Source organism: Genypterus blacodes, unplaced genomic scaffold, assembly GCF_046128005.1.
Source record: "Genypterus blacodes isolate CSIRO-AG114 ecotype Tasmania unplaced genomic scaffold, CSIRO-AGI_Gbla_v1 ptg000058l_1, whole genome shotgun sequence".
NCBI lineage: Eukaryota > Metazoa > Chordata > Actinopteri > Ophidiiformes > Ophidiidae > Genypterus > Genypterus blacodes.
In genome coordinates, this window is record NW_027466870.1 from 5207786 (window position 1) to 5222225 (window position 14440).

At 46.5% G+C, this 14440-nt stretch overlaps 2 protein-coding genes across 3 annotated transcripts; both read left to right on the forward strand.

Moving 5' to 3' along the window:
• Nucleotides 1–863: 863 nt before the first annotated feature.
• Nucleotides 864–3365, forward strand: fpgt (fucose-1-phosphate guanylyltransferase). The gene is made up of 4 exons (XM_076153207.1): nucleotides 864–1033; nucleotides 1142–1309; nucleotides 1478–1570; nucleotides 1863–3365. Exons 1-4 carry the CDS (start codon nucleotides 961–963, stop codon nucleotides 3266–3268), a joined length of 1740 nt encoding a protein of 579 aa, XP_076009322.1. The 5' UTR covers nucleotides 864–960; the 3' UTR covers nucleotides 3269–3365.
• Nucleotides 3366–3438: 73 nt separating this feature from the next.
• tnni3k (TNNI3 interacting kinase) lies at nucleotides 3439–14396 on the forward strand. 2 transcript variants are annotated; one of them, XM_076153206.1, is made up of 26 exons: nucleotides 3439–3563; nucleotides 3868–4023; nucleotides 4255–4363; nucleotides 4481–4566; nucleotides 5012–5109; nucleotides 5371–5481; nucleotides 5555–5653; nucleotides 5765–5903; nucleotides 5982–6126; nucleotides 6219–6323; nucleotides 6422–6516; nucleotides 6610–6759; nucleotides 6909–6992; nucleotides 7081–7137; nucleotides 7379–7471; nucleotides 7554–7611; nucleotides 7704–7898; nucleotides 8367–8471; nucleotides 8551–8603; nucleotides 8824–8876; nucleotides 9499–9631; nucleotides 9893–10002; nucleotides 11200–11259; nucleotides 11931–12100; nucleotides 13968–14047; nucleotides 14144–14396. In XM_076153206.1, the coding sequence occupies exons 2-26, from the start codon at nucleotides 3984–3986 to the stop codon at nucleotides 14221–14223; spliced, it is 2508 nt and encodes an 835-aa protein (XP_076009321.1). In that variant the 5' UTR covers nucleotides 3439–3563; nucleotides 3868–3983; the 3' UTR covers nucleotides 14224–14396. The 2 variants fall into 2 exon arrangements, with proteins under 2 accessions (XP_076009321.1, XP_076009320.1); XM_076153205.1 differs by lacking the exon at nucleotides 3439–3563 and having other exon boundaries at nucleotides 3742–4023.
• The last annotated feature ends 44 nt before the right edge of the window (nucleotides 14397–14440 follow it).

Consider the following 14440-nt stretch of genomic DNA (forward strand, 5'->3'; position numbering starts at 1 on the left):
TTGTCTGTGCTATTCTTGTAAGAGGCCTTGGTCAGTGAAGCACGCCACCCCCTACCCCCCGAGGGCTGTCATTCTGCCCTCTGTAAAACCATCCTCTCCTCTCCTCTCCGTTCTTGCACCTCCCTGTCCCTGCAGGCTCTCAATAATGTCAGATCGGCCTCCATCTGGGCCACAGACTCGAGTCCTCCCTCTTGTTCCTGACACTCTGTCTCCATACCAGACACTTATTTATCAAATCTCCCTTTCTTCATAATCTTGATGTGTTTACAGCCTGCCAGGCAATCATCAGGCACCCACGCCGCGTTATGGGCTCCTCGCAGCAATAAACGTCTGGAAAATGATGTGGTTGAAAATGGCAGCACTTGAGAGGCACTCGAGCAGCTGTAAGCAGCAATGGTTACTAAATGACAAACTAAAATGATGAGTACATTTTCTTGATGAATAATGTCATGCCGAGTCTGTGTTCTTTCCAGACGACCCGAAATGGTGGGTGGATGATCAGAGCTGCAAAACAAATGATTAAATTGATCTAAATTGATTCTGCACTAACTTCATCTCACTCACAGAATATATAAAGGATCAAATAAACAAACAAACTTTCTGACAAAGATGTGACAAAGTGTTCAAAGTTAAACATAGCTTTCATTTTGTGTTTGCTAGAAAAGATGGGGTCTGTAAAAATGCAAAAAAATGTAAACGTAAACACGCTAAATAATTTACAATTTTATTTATATACTTTCGCGTGGTTCATTATTTATTGTTTGTTTTCCCTGGTTATCTGAGATTCTAAATGTCTATTCTAATATTTACGAAGTGTAGTTTAATAAAGATTTGGGGAAAAAGAAAAAAAACATACCCACGTGACAACACCCGGAAGTAAGTGTCAACATAACAGTAGTTGTTGTTATTAGTTATTATAACCGCGTTAAACTATATTGAAGAGATATTTAAAACTGAAACATGAACGAGGAATGTAGCAGACGGTTACAAGCCGCAACGAGAGAGAAACTCCGGAAATTTGACGCTCTGAGGGGTGAGTTTGAAAACATGATTGCCACATGAGCATAACTGTGTAAGTGTGTGTGTAAGTGAGTGAGTGTGTGTGTAAGTGTGTTATAGCTACTCTTCGCTTTGCCTGAAGGCGCCGAGGTGCAGCGCGAGGGCTTCTGGGATGCGGTGATCATCAGCGCTGCGGATGAGAGTCAGAGAGAAGCTTATGAGCTGCAGGTGAGAGAGAAGCTGCAGAGGAGAGAACTTCCACATGGAGCTCAATACAGAGTCCTGTCTGACCCAGCTGGAGCCAAAGTAGGTGAGGAGGAGCCTGAACGCACCTTTAGGGTTCAGCTTGTTGTTGTTGTTATTATCCTTCTTGTTCTTGTTCTTGTTCTTGTTCTCCTACTTCTTCTTGTTCTTCTTCTTCTTGTTCTTGTTCTCATCATCATCATCATCATTATTATTATTACCTTGTGTTTTTAAGGGAATGGTGGCTCAACTCTCTATGCCCTCCAGCAGCTGAGCTCCATATATGGTCGGTCCCTGAGCACACTGAGAGTGATCCTCATCCATGCAGGTTTGGGATTACAGATCTATGAATGCATGAATCATGTAAACACAGCGGCTTTAATCAAACGTAATTGTTGTTCTATTGAATTTGAAACAGCCTCGAGTTGTTTCATCTATTTTCGCATACAGTACATCAGATATCACGAGAAGAAAACATGTCAAAGAACTTCCTAATGTGATTTGACTTCTCTCCTCTCCCTTTTCCTGCTAATTTTAAAAAATTTACCGGAAATACTCCGGCCTTTTGACTAATCCACTCCAATGACTCACTGTTTCACATTTCCTCTCTCATCCTGCAGGAGGGTGGAGCCAGCGTTTACCCAGTGCCAGCGCTCTGGGCAAGATCTTCGCCGCTCTGCCCCTGGGTGAGCCTCTCTATCAGATGCTGGAGCTCAAACTGGCCATGTATGTGGATTTCCCCTCCCAGATGAAGCCTGGCATACTGGTGACCTGTGCGGATGACATAGAGATCTACAGTCTGGCAGAGGGGGAGACGATCTGCTTTGACAAACCTGGCTTTACAGCTTTAGCCCATCCATCCCCGCTCTCTATTGGAACAACCCACGGTGTGTTTGTGTTGGAGTCGCATGGAAAGCCCTCAGAAATGCAAAACACTTCCTGTCTGGCCTTCCTGCACAAACCAAGCATTACTAAGATGCGAGAGTGCGGCGCAGTGTGTAAGAGACACAGTGGCTCTTTTCCTCTGACTGATAGTGAGTTTGTGTACACAGACAGTACATATTATATAGACTTTGATACTGCCAGGTCTCTGCTCGCTCTGCTGAAAGAGTTGGAGCCGTTGGAATGTGAGGTCGATGCCTACGGCGACTTCCTCCAAGCGCTGGGCCCCAGAGCCACAGTGGAGTACACAAGTAACACCGCCAATGTCACCAAGGAGGAGAGCAGCCTGGTGCAAGTTCGCCAGAAGGTCTTCAACCATCTCAGAGGAACTCCCCTCAATGTCATTCTCCTCAACAACTCCAAGTTCTATCACATAGGAACAACATCAGAGTATCTCTTTCACCTCACTGAGGACGCAGCTCTGAGGGCTGAGCTCGGCCTCCTGTCCTCCGCCTTCAGCGTGTCTCCTGATCCGGACCCTGAGGGCTCGGCTGCCTGCTGCATTATGTACAGTGTGAATCATCCCAGCGTCTCTGTCGCTCCCAAATCAGTGGTGGAGTTTTCCCGGCTGGGGGCCGGAGTTACGGTGGGCGGCGGCTCCATCGTGAGCGGCTGCTGGGTCAGCCCGGGCCTCTCTGTGCCCGACGGCGTCTTCATGCATTCACTGTGTGTGAACCTGCAAAGCCAGGCCAGGTTTGTGACCGTCGTGTTTGGGATCGACGACAACCTGAAGCTCAGCGTGGAGGCTCCTGTTCACATGGAGCAGCTGAAGCTTTTTGGAGTGAACCTGGTGGAGTGTGTGTCCCACTGGGGGCTGCAGAGCGAAGCCCTGAAGTTCTCCGGCGACGTCTCCAGCTGCAGTTTGTGGAACGCTCGTCTGTTTCCTGTGTGTTCTGACCTACAGAGCTCCTTCTCTGCCTCTCTGCAGATGATGAAGGCCACTCTGGGTGCCGCCACCTTCATCTTACCCAAAGACACAAAGCTCATATCTATGCATGAAGCTTTACAACAGAAGAACCTGGAGGAGATGTTGAAGTTCAGGAAGGGATTATACGAGGAAATCATGCAGAGACGTGACAACTGAATGACGCTGATCACCTGAGATCATATATGGTGTTTACTATGTGATTTTGCCTTTTGATTCATTGTAATATAACATTGCATTAAAAAAATTTACACAATTTTGACCATTTCTTCTTCTTCTTTACCTTTTCCACTCCTCTGTTTCAGTTTTAAACGGCAATGACGAAAAGCAGCAGCCCTCAAAACGACTGAGGTGTGTCAGCAGACAGCAGAAACCAGTTTGGGACCGTGTGTGTGTGAATGTGAAATAGGTCCCATCGTGTCATAACAGTGACTCAGCGTTGTGGGAATGTGAGGTGAGGCACATGCACGGTGTTTCTCTTCATGGTACAGAGGTGGTATTATTATTTGGTCCATCAAACTCGTTCATTATTCCATTACAGCAACAGTTGAAAGTGGAAATTCCCCAAAGTAGAGCAGAGAGAGAACAGAGAGAGAACAGAGTGAGTGAGTGAGTGAGTGAGTGAGTGACGGTGCAGGATCATCTGCTCTGGGCTTTATAAATATCAGGGGCTTTACATACCTGCACTGACATAAGCACACTTGTATTCAGAGGGAGATCAGTTGTTAAGCATTTCACTCACACATGTTTATTTTTAGCTCTCAGCCATGATCCCCCCTTTATCTGCCCCGTGGAATTGTGGAAGGGAGCGATTGTGTCACCGCTTTACTGACAACACAAAAGGAAAACAAGGAGGGAAAGAAGGATTTTATCAATGGGAAACTACAAATCCAGACCGACCCTGACCTGCACAGGTAACAGCTCGGGGGATTTGGAGTTTTGGGGTTTGTTTTTGTTATTTTTCCTCACTTTTTGGGGGATTTATACACAGAACTGATGATGTGTTTACACTGGAGAGAGAGAGAGAGAGAGGAAGAGGAAGAGCCTCAGTGTTCACTTTGGACATTTGTTTGAGGCTTGTTTACATTTGTATCCTAACAAAAGGAAGTAAAGTTTAAGGTTCTGTGCTTATCTGTGATGTGAAGATGAGTGGAAGAAGAAGGTGAGCGAGTCGTACACGGTGATCATCGACAAGTTGGAGGATGATCTCCGGATCCCTGAGAGTGCACTCGTGGATATCAACCTCGCTTTCAGGTGAAAATACAACTCCAAGTCTGTGTGTGACATCATTTTTGCAAGGATGAGTTTTTTCAGTTTGCTGGCGTTTCTCTATCAAGTCGTGTGTGTTTGTGTATTTTGTGTGTGGCTCAGCTCTGACGAAGCTTTTCAGAAGGTGAATCTGAGCTACAGGACAGAGAAGGGGCTGTCGCTGCTGCATCTCTGCTGTGTGTGTGGAGGTATGCAGAGCCAATACACTCTATTAATAACTCCTCAACCAAAATATTGCAGAAGAACAAAGCTAAACACTGGACTGATGTTATTCTCTAGCACGACGTGTAGATTCTCACTGTGCAAACCCATGAATTCACACACAAAGGGAAGTCAAAATTCAACTATGAGTAATTACAACACACCCAAAACATAGAATAGTGTTAATGAACGCACACACCAATCATTACCCTCCACAATCAGACTGTAGCTGACCTGAGCCGTACACAGAGGTGTGAAGAACTGATGAAGTGATTTCCACAATGTATAAATCAGCCTCTAACCTTCCATTTGCACAGCTTGCCTCCCTCCCTTTAGATTACTGCCCTGCCTGGCTGTGTTCGTCTCGCTAAGCACGTTATTCTGTCCAGTCGAATCTGTTTCCAGTACAGAACATTCCATCTGTGTGAGCAGGGAACACGGCTCACGTCCGCACGCTGATGCTCAAAGGCCTGCGTCCGTCCAGACTGACCCGCAACGGATTCACCGCCCTTCACCTGGCGTCTTATAAGGTACAGAACACAGGACGACGTCTCTGATTTCAGACCTTTATCCATCTGTTGCTTGTGTGGTTTGCCAGCTGGTGAGGAGCTTTCTAGCTTTTACCACATGGTGGAGTGCAAGTACACACAAAGCCTACAGGACATCAGAGCATGATGGGTTTAGATGATAGTGATCTTATAGCTGAGTAGTGGCCATGGCAGCACAGTCGTCTCTCACCTTCATCTTCATCCTCACACACTGTGGATCATGTGTCTTCTTCCTCACCTCAGGACAATGCTGAGCTGGTCACTGCTCTTCTTCACGGGGGCTCAGACGTCCAGCAGGTGGGTTACGGCGCCCTCACCGCCCTGCACGTCGCCACGCTGGCTGGACACCACGAGGTCAGAGCTGAACCTGAACATGTATGGACTTTACATTGCTGTGGTGAGCTGATCTTTCATTCTCACCTCTCAGGCGGCTGACATCCTGCTGCAGCACGGAGCTTACGTGAACGTACAGGACGCTGTCTTCTTCACCCCTCTGCATATTGCTTGTTACAGCGGCCATGAGCAGGTGAGTTAAGGCTCATGTGTGGTCCAAAGTAAATCTCTCACCTGTCTTAAAAGTCACATTTCCTTCTCTGATTCCACTCCCCTCTCTCTCTCCATCATCCCTGCCCTCCAGGTGGCAAAGCTGCTGCTGAAGTTTGGTGCTGATGTGAACTTGAGCGGCGAGGTGGGGGACAGGCCGCTGCACCTGGCCGCCGCCAAGGGTTTCCTCGGCATCGTCAAACTGTTGATGGGTGACGGGAGCAAGACTGAAGGTGAGGACACTCTGCTTTGAAACTCTGTCCTCCTCATCCTCCCCTGTGGTGTTAACTTTGTCCTCTCTGTTTCTCCAGTCAACGCTCAGGACAACGAGGATCACGTCCCTCTCCACTTCTGTGCTCGGTGTGGTCACCATGAGATCGTGCGTTTCCTCCTGCAGGGCAACTTTGAGGCACAGCCGCACTCTGTCAACATCTACGGGGACACACCATTACACCTGTGAATGTCTTACAGTGTTATTGCCTTCTGAAAGGTTTGGTTGATGACATTATGAGTACAGTGTGAAGACGGTGAGCTCTGTGTTTCATCAGGGCCTGTTATAATGGGAAGTTTGCAGCGGTGAAGGAGATTGTGCAGCATTCAGGCACAGACAGTCAGTCAAAGGAGAACATATTCAGTGAGACAGCACTTCACAGGTACTGAAACACACACATGAGGATTCAACAATATCAATGAGGTATTTATATTTAAGTGATTGACTAACCATCTGTTGTTTACCTGTCTTGCCTCACAGTGCATGTACATACGGTAAAGATCTGGAAATGGTGAAGTTCTTGTTGGGCCAGAACACCATGAGCATCAACCATCAGGGCAGAGACGGACACACAGGTCAATCCCTTCCTCCTTAAATCATCACAGTAACTCATCCGCTCACCTTATTTCTGCAGTATAACTAAATCAGCCCCCTCCTCCTCTGTTTAGCTCTGCACAGCGCCTGTTTCCATGGTCACATCCGTCTGGTGCAGTTCCTGCTGGACAGCGGGGCAGACATGAACCTGGTTGCCTGTGACCCCAGCAGGTCCAGCGGGGAGAAGGAGGAGCAGACTTGCTTGATGTGGGCGTATGAGAAAGGTGTGTGTGTGTGTGTGTGTGTGTGTGTGTGTGTGTGTGTGTGTGTGTGTGTGTGTGTGTGTGTGTGTGTGTGTGTGTGTGTGTTTGATACGTGGACATGTTTGTCAGTGAGGGACGACCTAATGAGAGACACTCTGCTCTTGTGTTAGGTCACGATGCCATTGTCACCTTACTGAAACACTACAAACGTCCTGATGACTCCCCCTGTAATGAGTACTCCCAGCCAGGAGGGGGTGAGTGGGTCACAGCTCAGCCACCATCACCTGGAATAAAACAGCTCAGGTCCTCACATTAATCTGTCTCACAACCTGTCTCCTTCAGATGGTTCCTACGTTTCTGTCCCGTCTCCTCTGGGGAAAATTAAAAGCATGACCAAAGGTACCGAGGTGGAGTGAAGCACACACACACACACACACACACACACACACACACACACACACACACACACACATACACACACACACACACACACACACACACACACACACACACACACACACACACATATCTGTACCTCACCTGACTATCAGATCAGGTCACTCCGTTACTCTCCCTCTCTCTCTCTCTCTCTCTCTGTGTCTCTCTCTCTCTCTCTCTCTCTCTCTCTCTCTCTCTCCAGAGAAAGCTGAGGTTCTCCTCCTCAGGGCCACACTGCCGTCTCAGTTCCACCTTCAACTCTCTGAGCTGGAGTTCAATGAGATTATAGGATCAGGTAACTTCATCCATACCTCTCCTGTTTTCCTCTCTGATGTGATTCCCTGTCAGATTGAACATCAAATCTGTTTCACACTCAGGATCCTTTGGAAAGGTGTACAAAGGGAAATGCAGGAACAACGTTGTCGCCATCAAACGGTAAACGATGACATTTTGCACGCCTGCTCTGTCAAGACAAACTCCAGTCGCCCAATATCTTCCTCCTCCTCCTCTTCTTCCTCCTCCTGTAGCTACCGAGCCAACACGTACTGCTCTAAGTCGGACGTGGATATGTTCTGCAGAGAGGTTTCCATCCTCTGTCGCCTCAACCACCCCTGCATCATCCAGTTTGTGGGCGCCTGTTTGGACGACCCCAGCCAGTTTGCCATCGTGACCCAGTACATCTCTGGAGGCTCCCTGTTCTCCCTGCTGCACGAGCAGAAGAGGTGAGGGAGGGAACGGAAACATCACGCACCAGAGCTTAGTCACAGCCACACATAAGCCATCACAGTAAAGTCACACTCTGTTTGAAAATCTTTCTATGTATTTTCCTTTACAAACAATGAGAGCTTTTAAAATGCTAAGGATGAGTTCAGGAGCGAGTCCCCCTGAATGTTGCCCCCTAAAAGAGCTCCAACTCTGTTAAAGAGTCACTCCGCGTTTTACAAGTACCTACAAGTTTGCACAACATGGCAATCTCTTATTTCATTATCTTCCCCTGGTAGTCGCACCCCCTCGCCAATTTCCCCCCCTGGATCCTCATTGATCCAGATGAAGTGTTGTGCTAACTGTGAGCCCAGGTGCTGTCTTTATAGACTGCTCTCATTGATCTGTGAGGAGTGCTCTGTCTGATTGGCAGTGAGCATTGATCCGGCGCTAAGTGGCTGCAGCTTTAATGATGTTTCAATGGACAGGCTTATCGACCTGCAGTCCAAGCTCATCATCGCCATCGACGTGGCCAAGGGCATGGAGTACCTGCACAACCTGACCCAGCCCATCATCCACAGGGACCTGAACAGGTACAGGCCTCCGTCACAGCATCCTCCAGGGTCTGTGTGTGTGATCTGGAGTAACTCTTCATCTATATGCTCCCTCCAGTCACAACATTCTGCTGTATGAGGATGGACATGCTGTGGTGGCTGACTTTGGAGGTGAGGACACATCACACCCCCCATACCATGTACCAAGATGTTTACACACATGAACACGCATCAGTGTATTCAGCCCTGTGCTTACGTCTCTACAAACCAAATATGTTAAATATTTGGTAAATAGTTTGTCTGGCGTTGACATTTCTATTGGTTTTGCCTTAAATCTTTGGTTGCTTGACGACTGAAGCTTCATTTGTCTTTGCATGACCTCACCTGGCAGAATCCAGATTTCTCCAGTCTGTGACTGAGGACAACATGACCAAGCAGCCGGGGGTCAGTGCTGTTTACACACACACACACACACACACACACACACACACACACACACTCTCTCTCTCTCTCTCTCTCTCTCTCTCTCTCTCTCTCTCTCTCTCTCTCTCTGTATTTGCAGTCAGTTCTGATAATCTAAAGTAAAGTGTGAGTAAAGTTGGGCACTGTTGACAGAAACATATGTCAGGTTTGAAGCCAGAGCTCCTGCTGCTACCTGCCATCAGTTTTACCCTCCAGAGGGAGAAATACTGCCGACATGCAGATTTTGTCTGGATGTGCTGACTCAGCAGTGCATAAAGTGCTTGGCCTGCAGTTTGGTGTTAAGTGTGCTGCGTCCCTTGGGTGCTGCCTGTTGTGAGGAACCACTTGTCCATGCAGGGGAGCAGTGTTTATGCCACTAATTGGGCTTCATCGTGTGTGTGTGTCTCCGTGTGTGAGTGTGTATGTGTGTACATGTGTGCTCTTGTGCAATGGCCGGACTTAATGGCTTTAAATATAATGATGAAACTTTTTTTTACTCACTCTGCAAGCCAGATTTGTTGACAAGACAATATAGATTTGAATTCAATTATGGATGTCAATGCTGTGTGTGTATGTGTGTGTGTGTATGTGTGTGTGTGTACAGAACCTGCGCTGGATGGCTCCGGAGGTTTTCACTCAGTGCACACGCTACTCTGTGAAGGCGGACATGTTCAGCTACGCCCTCTGTCTGTGGGAGCTGCTCACTGGAGAAATCCCCTTTGCTCACCTGAAACCAGGTAACACTCTGGCCTGCAGAGATACAGAGAGATGAAGATGATACAACGGCAACATCTGCATCTGCATAATACATTTTTGGATAGAAATTCGGTTTCAGCTTTGGCCTTCATGTTGGTTGATCCCTCACTCACACTGAGCCTAATAAGGATCAGTTTAGTTAATTCATCTATATTGGTGTCTCACTCTTGTATCTTTATATCATAGCTGTGTTGTCAAAAAGAAGTCTTTCAACAGAATTTAACTCCATCCTGTCCCCTCAGCTGCTGCAGCAGCAGACATGGCCTACCATCACATCCGCCCTCCTATTGGCTACTCCATCCCCAAACCCATCTCTGCCCTGCTGATGAGAGGCTGGAACTCCTGTCCAGAGGTAAACAACAGCAACCAGGTCCTGATTATTAGAAACCATTCCAGTTATGCCTTGTTAAAGTGTTGGACGTATTCTTGCATAAGGGAGGCAGTAGCTCAGTGGGTAGAGCTTCCGCTCGGGAAACGGGGAGTCGCCGGTTCGAGTCCCTGCCGAGGTGCCCCTGAGCAAGGCACCGAACCCTCAATTGCTCCCCCCTCTGCGAAGGGTGGTAATGTGATGTAAGTCGCTTTGGATAAAAGCGTCTGCCAAATGATCGCAATGTAATGTAATGTAATGCATAAGACTTTGTGTCCACTATGTGTTATGACTTCTATGATGACAAATGGCCATCAGCTCACATTGCACCATTGCACCCAGCCAGGTGATAACGCCGACTCAGCTGCTTTAGTAAACGCGCAGCACTAATGAATGCAGTCGGATCCCCAGATGCTACGTTATTGCATGTCTGTTCATATGTAGGAGTACATGGGACCTGGATCAACCTCCCTAAGTGTCATAAAGCTCATAATTGCTGAGTGTTGAGGTTTTTTTTGGCCTCATTACTGCAATTTATGACGCAGCGTGTTGGCACTTGTCTCCCTCTGCGCTGCTTCTTCTTCCTGTTTGCCAGACGAGGTGTCCGATCGGTTGTGTGCGTAGATGTGGTCTCCAGCGGTTACCTCATCTCTCTGACCAACGGCACAGGAAACTGTTAGGATCCCTCAGTGCAGCATTTCCCACCAGGCTGCGTCAGTTGGAACAAGCTGTACCTGCAGTGTGTGTAGAGGCTTTACACACAACAGCTCAGTCTCTCAACACAACACAGAAATGAGCATATTCAAGGATTGAGACTAAAAACATGTAGAATAAGTTTAAAAATCAGCAGTTCTTTGGTTGCTATCATGTGAATACAGTCTGCTCTCATTGATGGGCAGCAGCCTGCAGGTCGAGCTTGGCCACAGCCTGCGGATGTGATGTATAATTGAACAGCTCCTGGGTGGCACTGTTTGTTCTTTACAGAGAGGAAAGAGATCTAAGTAGAGCTTTTGAAGCAGAGTTCACCTTTGTGTCAACATGTGGGAGCATTAAAATGAACAGGACGCACGCTTAGAACTGTCCACACACACACAGCTGGGTGTGTGTGGACAGTTCTATGTGTGTGTGACACAACTGAGTGTGTTTGTGATCATTATTATTGTGTCTTTTCTTCCAATGCAGGACCGACCTGAGTTCTCTGAGGTGGTGACCAACCTGGAGGAGTGCCTGGTTAACGTGGAGGTACAGAGAGAACTGATCACATATCAGAGTTTGGTTACAAAGGATTCATTTATTTATTTATTTTACATTTTTTGGATCCTGTTTCAAGCTGTAATGTCCCACATTGGTTCAGATGCAAATAGAATGTTTCTTCTCCCTTCCTTATTAGTCAAGAATGTTCAAAACATTCAGCTGAAATGTTGATGTCAGTGTGAGCCTTTGACTAACAATTCTTAAATATTGCTTTAAAAATAAGTATTATTATTACTTACCAATGTGAACTTGGATTCCTGCTGTAATTCCTGAAAAATGAAGAAGAGAGGCAGGTGCATAAGAAAATGAGACATGTTAGGATTATGGTCAATATTCCATAGATAAAGTCAGTGTGAGTGTGTGCAGCATATAAGGACACACACACACACACACACCTCCATATAATTGCCATGGGATTTAAAAGCATTGAGATCTGGTAAATCTTCCTCAGTATCCATTAGATATTCATCATTGATATATTCATCAATATTAATCAGATTCATACCGACTCAGAACCCTCTGCTGTGTGTGTGTGTGTGTGTGTGTGTGTGTGTGTGTGTGTGTGTGTGTGTGTGTGTGTGTGTGTGTTTGTGTGTGTGTGTGTGTGTGTGTGTGTGTGTGTGTGTGTGTGTGTGTTTGTGTGTGTGTGTGTGTTGCAGCTGATGTCTCCGGCCTCCAGTAACAGCAGCGGCTCCTTGTCTCCCTCGTCCTCCTCCGACTGCCTGCTGGCTCGTGGCGGTCCGGGCCGGAGCCACGTGGCCGCCCTGCGCTCCCGCTTCGAGCTGGAGTACGCTCTCAACGCTCGCGCCTACGCCTTCTGGACGCAGAGGTAAGAACACTCAAGCACCTACTCAGACAGGCCAAGGTCGAGAGGCGGGGAATAATTTGCAGCACAATAGTGACATTTACATGCACACAATAAGCGGCGGGCTGCAGTCTGCTCTGATTAAGGTGAGAGCACATGACTCATTGATATTCTGCTGCTGTGTCATTGTTCTGCAGTGACTGAACAGACACACAGAGTAATGTTGCTGTGGGGATAAATTCAGATTAAAAGCACAACCAGAATCATTGTGGAACTGTGGAAATAAGACATTTACATGATTTACAGACAGCAAAGACCAACAGAGACAAAGTAGCATTGTCTTCTTGTTGTTACTCAAGAAGACCCAATATTCTGAGCAGAGGCTTGAAATTAGTAATAGGTATTGGATACATTTATTTGATGATTACAACCTGCTGACTTTAGTCCCTTACTTATCCTATGCAGGGTCATGGGGGTTCAACAGGTCGCACTCCATCACAGGGATAACAAACACAAACACACAGACAGACAGACAGACAGACAGATCAATCAATTAATACACACACACATAAGAGTTTGATGCGTCTGACAGTGCAGACAACAGTTCAGCAGCAGAAATGACAAACTGTCTCAAACTGTCTCACTCTAATTCCTGGTGGCCCTGTGAGACCACAATGGCAGAAGTGAGCTTGTGTGTCGGTTAAGTCTGTTAGTTAGAGGAAAATGCTGGCACATCAAAATTCATCAACTACAATTCTTCTGGAAAATTCTGTCAGGACTGTTCAGAACGATTGGATCAGACACACAGGCGTCACTCAGTTCTGAAAAAACTGGAAAGCACCAATAATCCAAGACTTTCCATGGTTTTGATTAAATGATTGAATTAAAGTTAATTTCACAGTAGTCCTATTAATATCTTCATAAATGACATTTTCCTGGTTTACTCATAATCAATCCAGGTTATTGGAATTTTGGGTGACTTTTGGCATTAAAGTTGTGCATCAACTTTGAAGATAGTGTGCTTAGACTGTGACTGCTTTGTGAGTCCCTGCTGCTTACAAGAATACAAGTTGTGTGTATTTTTGCTGGGTCTTATTGAGAAATGGTTTCTTGGTGAAGACGCTGTGCTAATAGGAATTCCAGGAACGTCATGTCTATGTTTAGTGTAGTTTATTCTGGCTTTATAGAAATGAATCCCCTGCGAACAATTGTAGCACCAGCAACACGTGGAGCCGCTGAGATGTTTTACTACAGCAGCAAACGGGGGGAGTTGCTCGGATACTGAACAGGAAACAAAGGGAGGCAAATGTAATAAAACATGCATGGCAGTCTGACTAAAGAGGAAGGCCTCCATTAGTGGGCTCTGTGTGTGTGTGTGTGTGTGTGTGTGTGTGTGTGTGTGTGTGTGTGTGTGTGTGTGCTTGGTAACAGTCACTATCAACACAGTGGCAGACAGTGGGGTCATTATGCTGCTTGATGTCTACAGGACAGTTTGTTTCACCTGGTCAGATATTCTCAAAAAAAGTCATAAATCTGCACATTCGTCTCAACAATAATAAAAAAATCGGAACTAAGATGTCAGAAAAATATTGCTGGACAAGAATATCACACAAATAACACAACTATTGGCTGCCTGAGGCGTATTGTTGTTGTGTTATGGAGTCCCAGCTGTCATTAAAGTTGTATTGTCCTGCAGAGAAAGTGATCGTGGGCAGCTATATAGAGCGACTTACACAGGTAACTCTAGATTAATCTTATAGGGACATCAGAGATGGGATTCCCTGCGCTTGTGTTTGGTGTCTCATGCGTCTAAAACACACCGCATGTCTGTGGGATGAGTCATGTTTTCTTAATGAGACAGACAGACGATCCTATTGTTATTAATCTGCAGCGAGCGGCGGCGGGAGTCCGGCGGCCTTTCACTGGAGGAGCTGAGGAGGAACATGCAGTTCTCACCCATCGATCGAAACGGTTGGTTTGTAAAATAAATCTCAATCTGAATCCGAAACCCCCACATTCTCTACTCTACTGTGCACACTGAGTGAAAACACACCGTCTCTTTTTCAGGCTACGTGTCTGATCCCATGAGCACCGTGCGATTCTGCTCCTCCTCCTCCAGCTTTGAGGACAACAACGAACACTCCTGAAGTACCAAACACACTTCTGGCTTTGTGTTAAACTAAATATGTAAGAGAAGTTGAATATATTGCTTATTTTTCAGAGAACTTTAAGGTGTTTGTGGACGTTTTCTTGCTTTGAAGGACTTAAAAATGTAAAGAATGTATTTGTAGGATGGTGTTTTGTATCGAGCATTAATAAATGAGCAATAGGCTGCAGGGGTTTGATAAAATGAGTCCAAACATG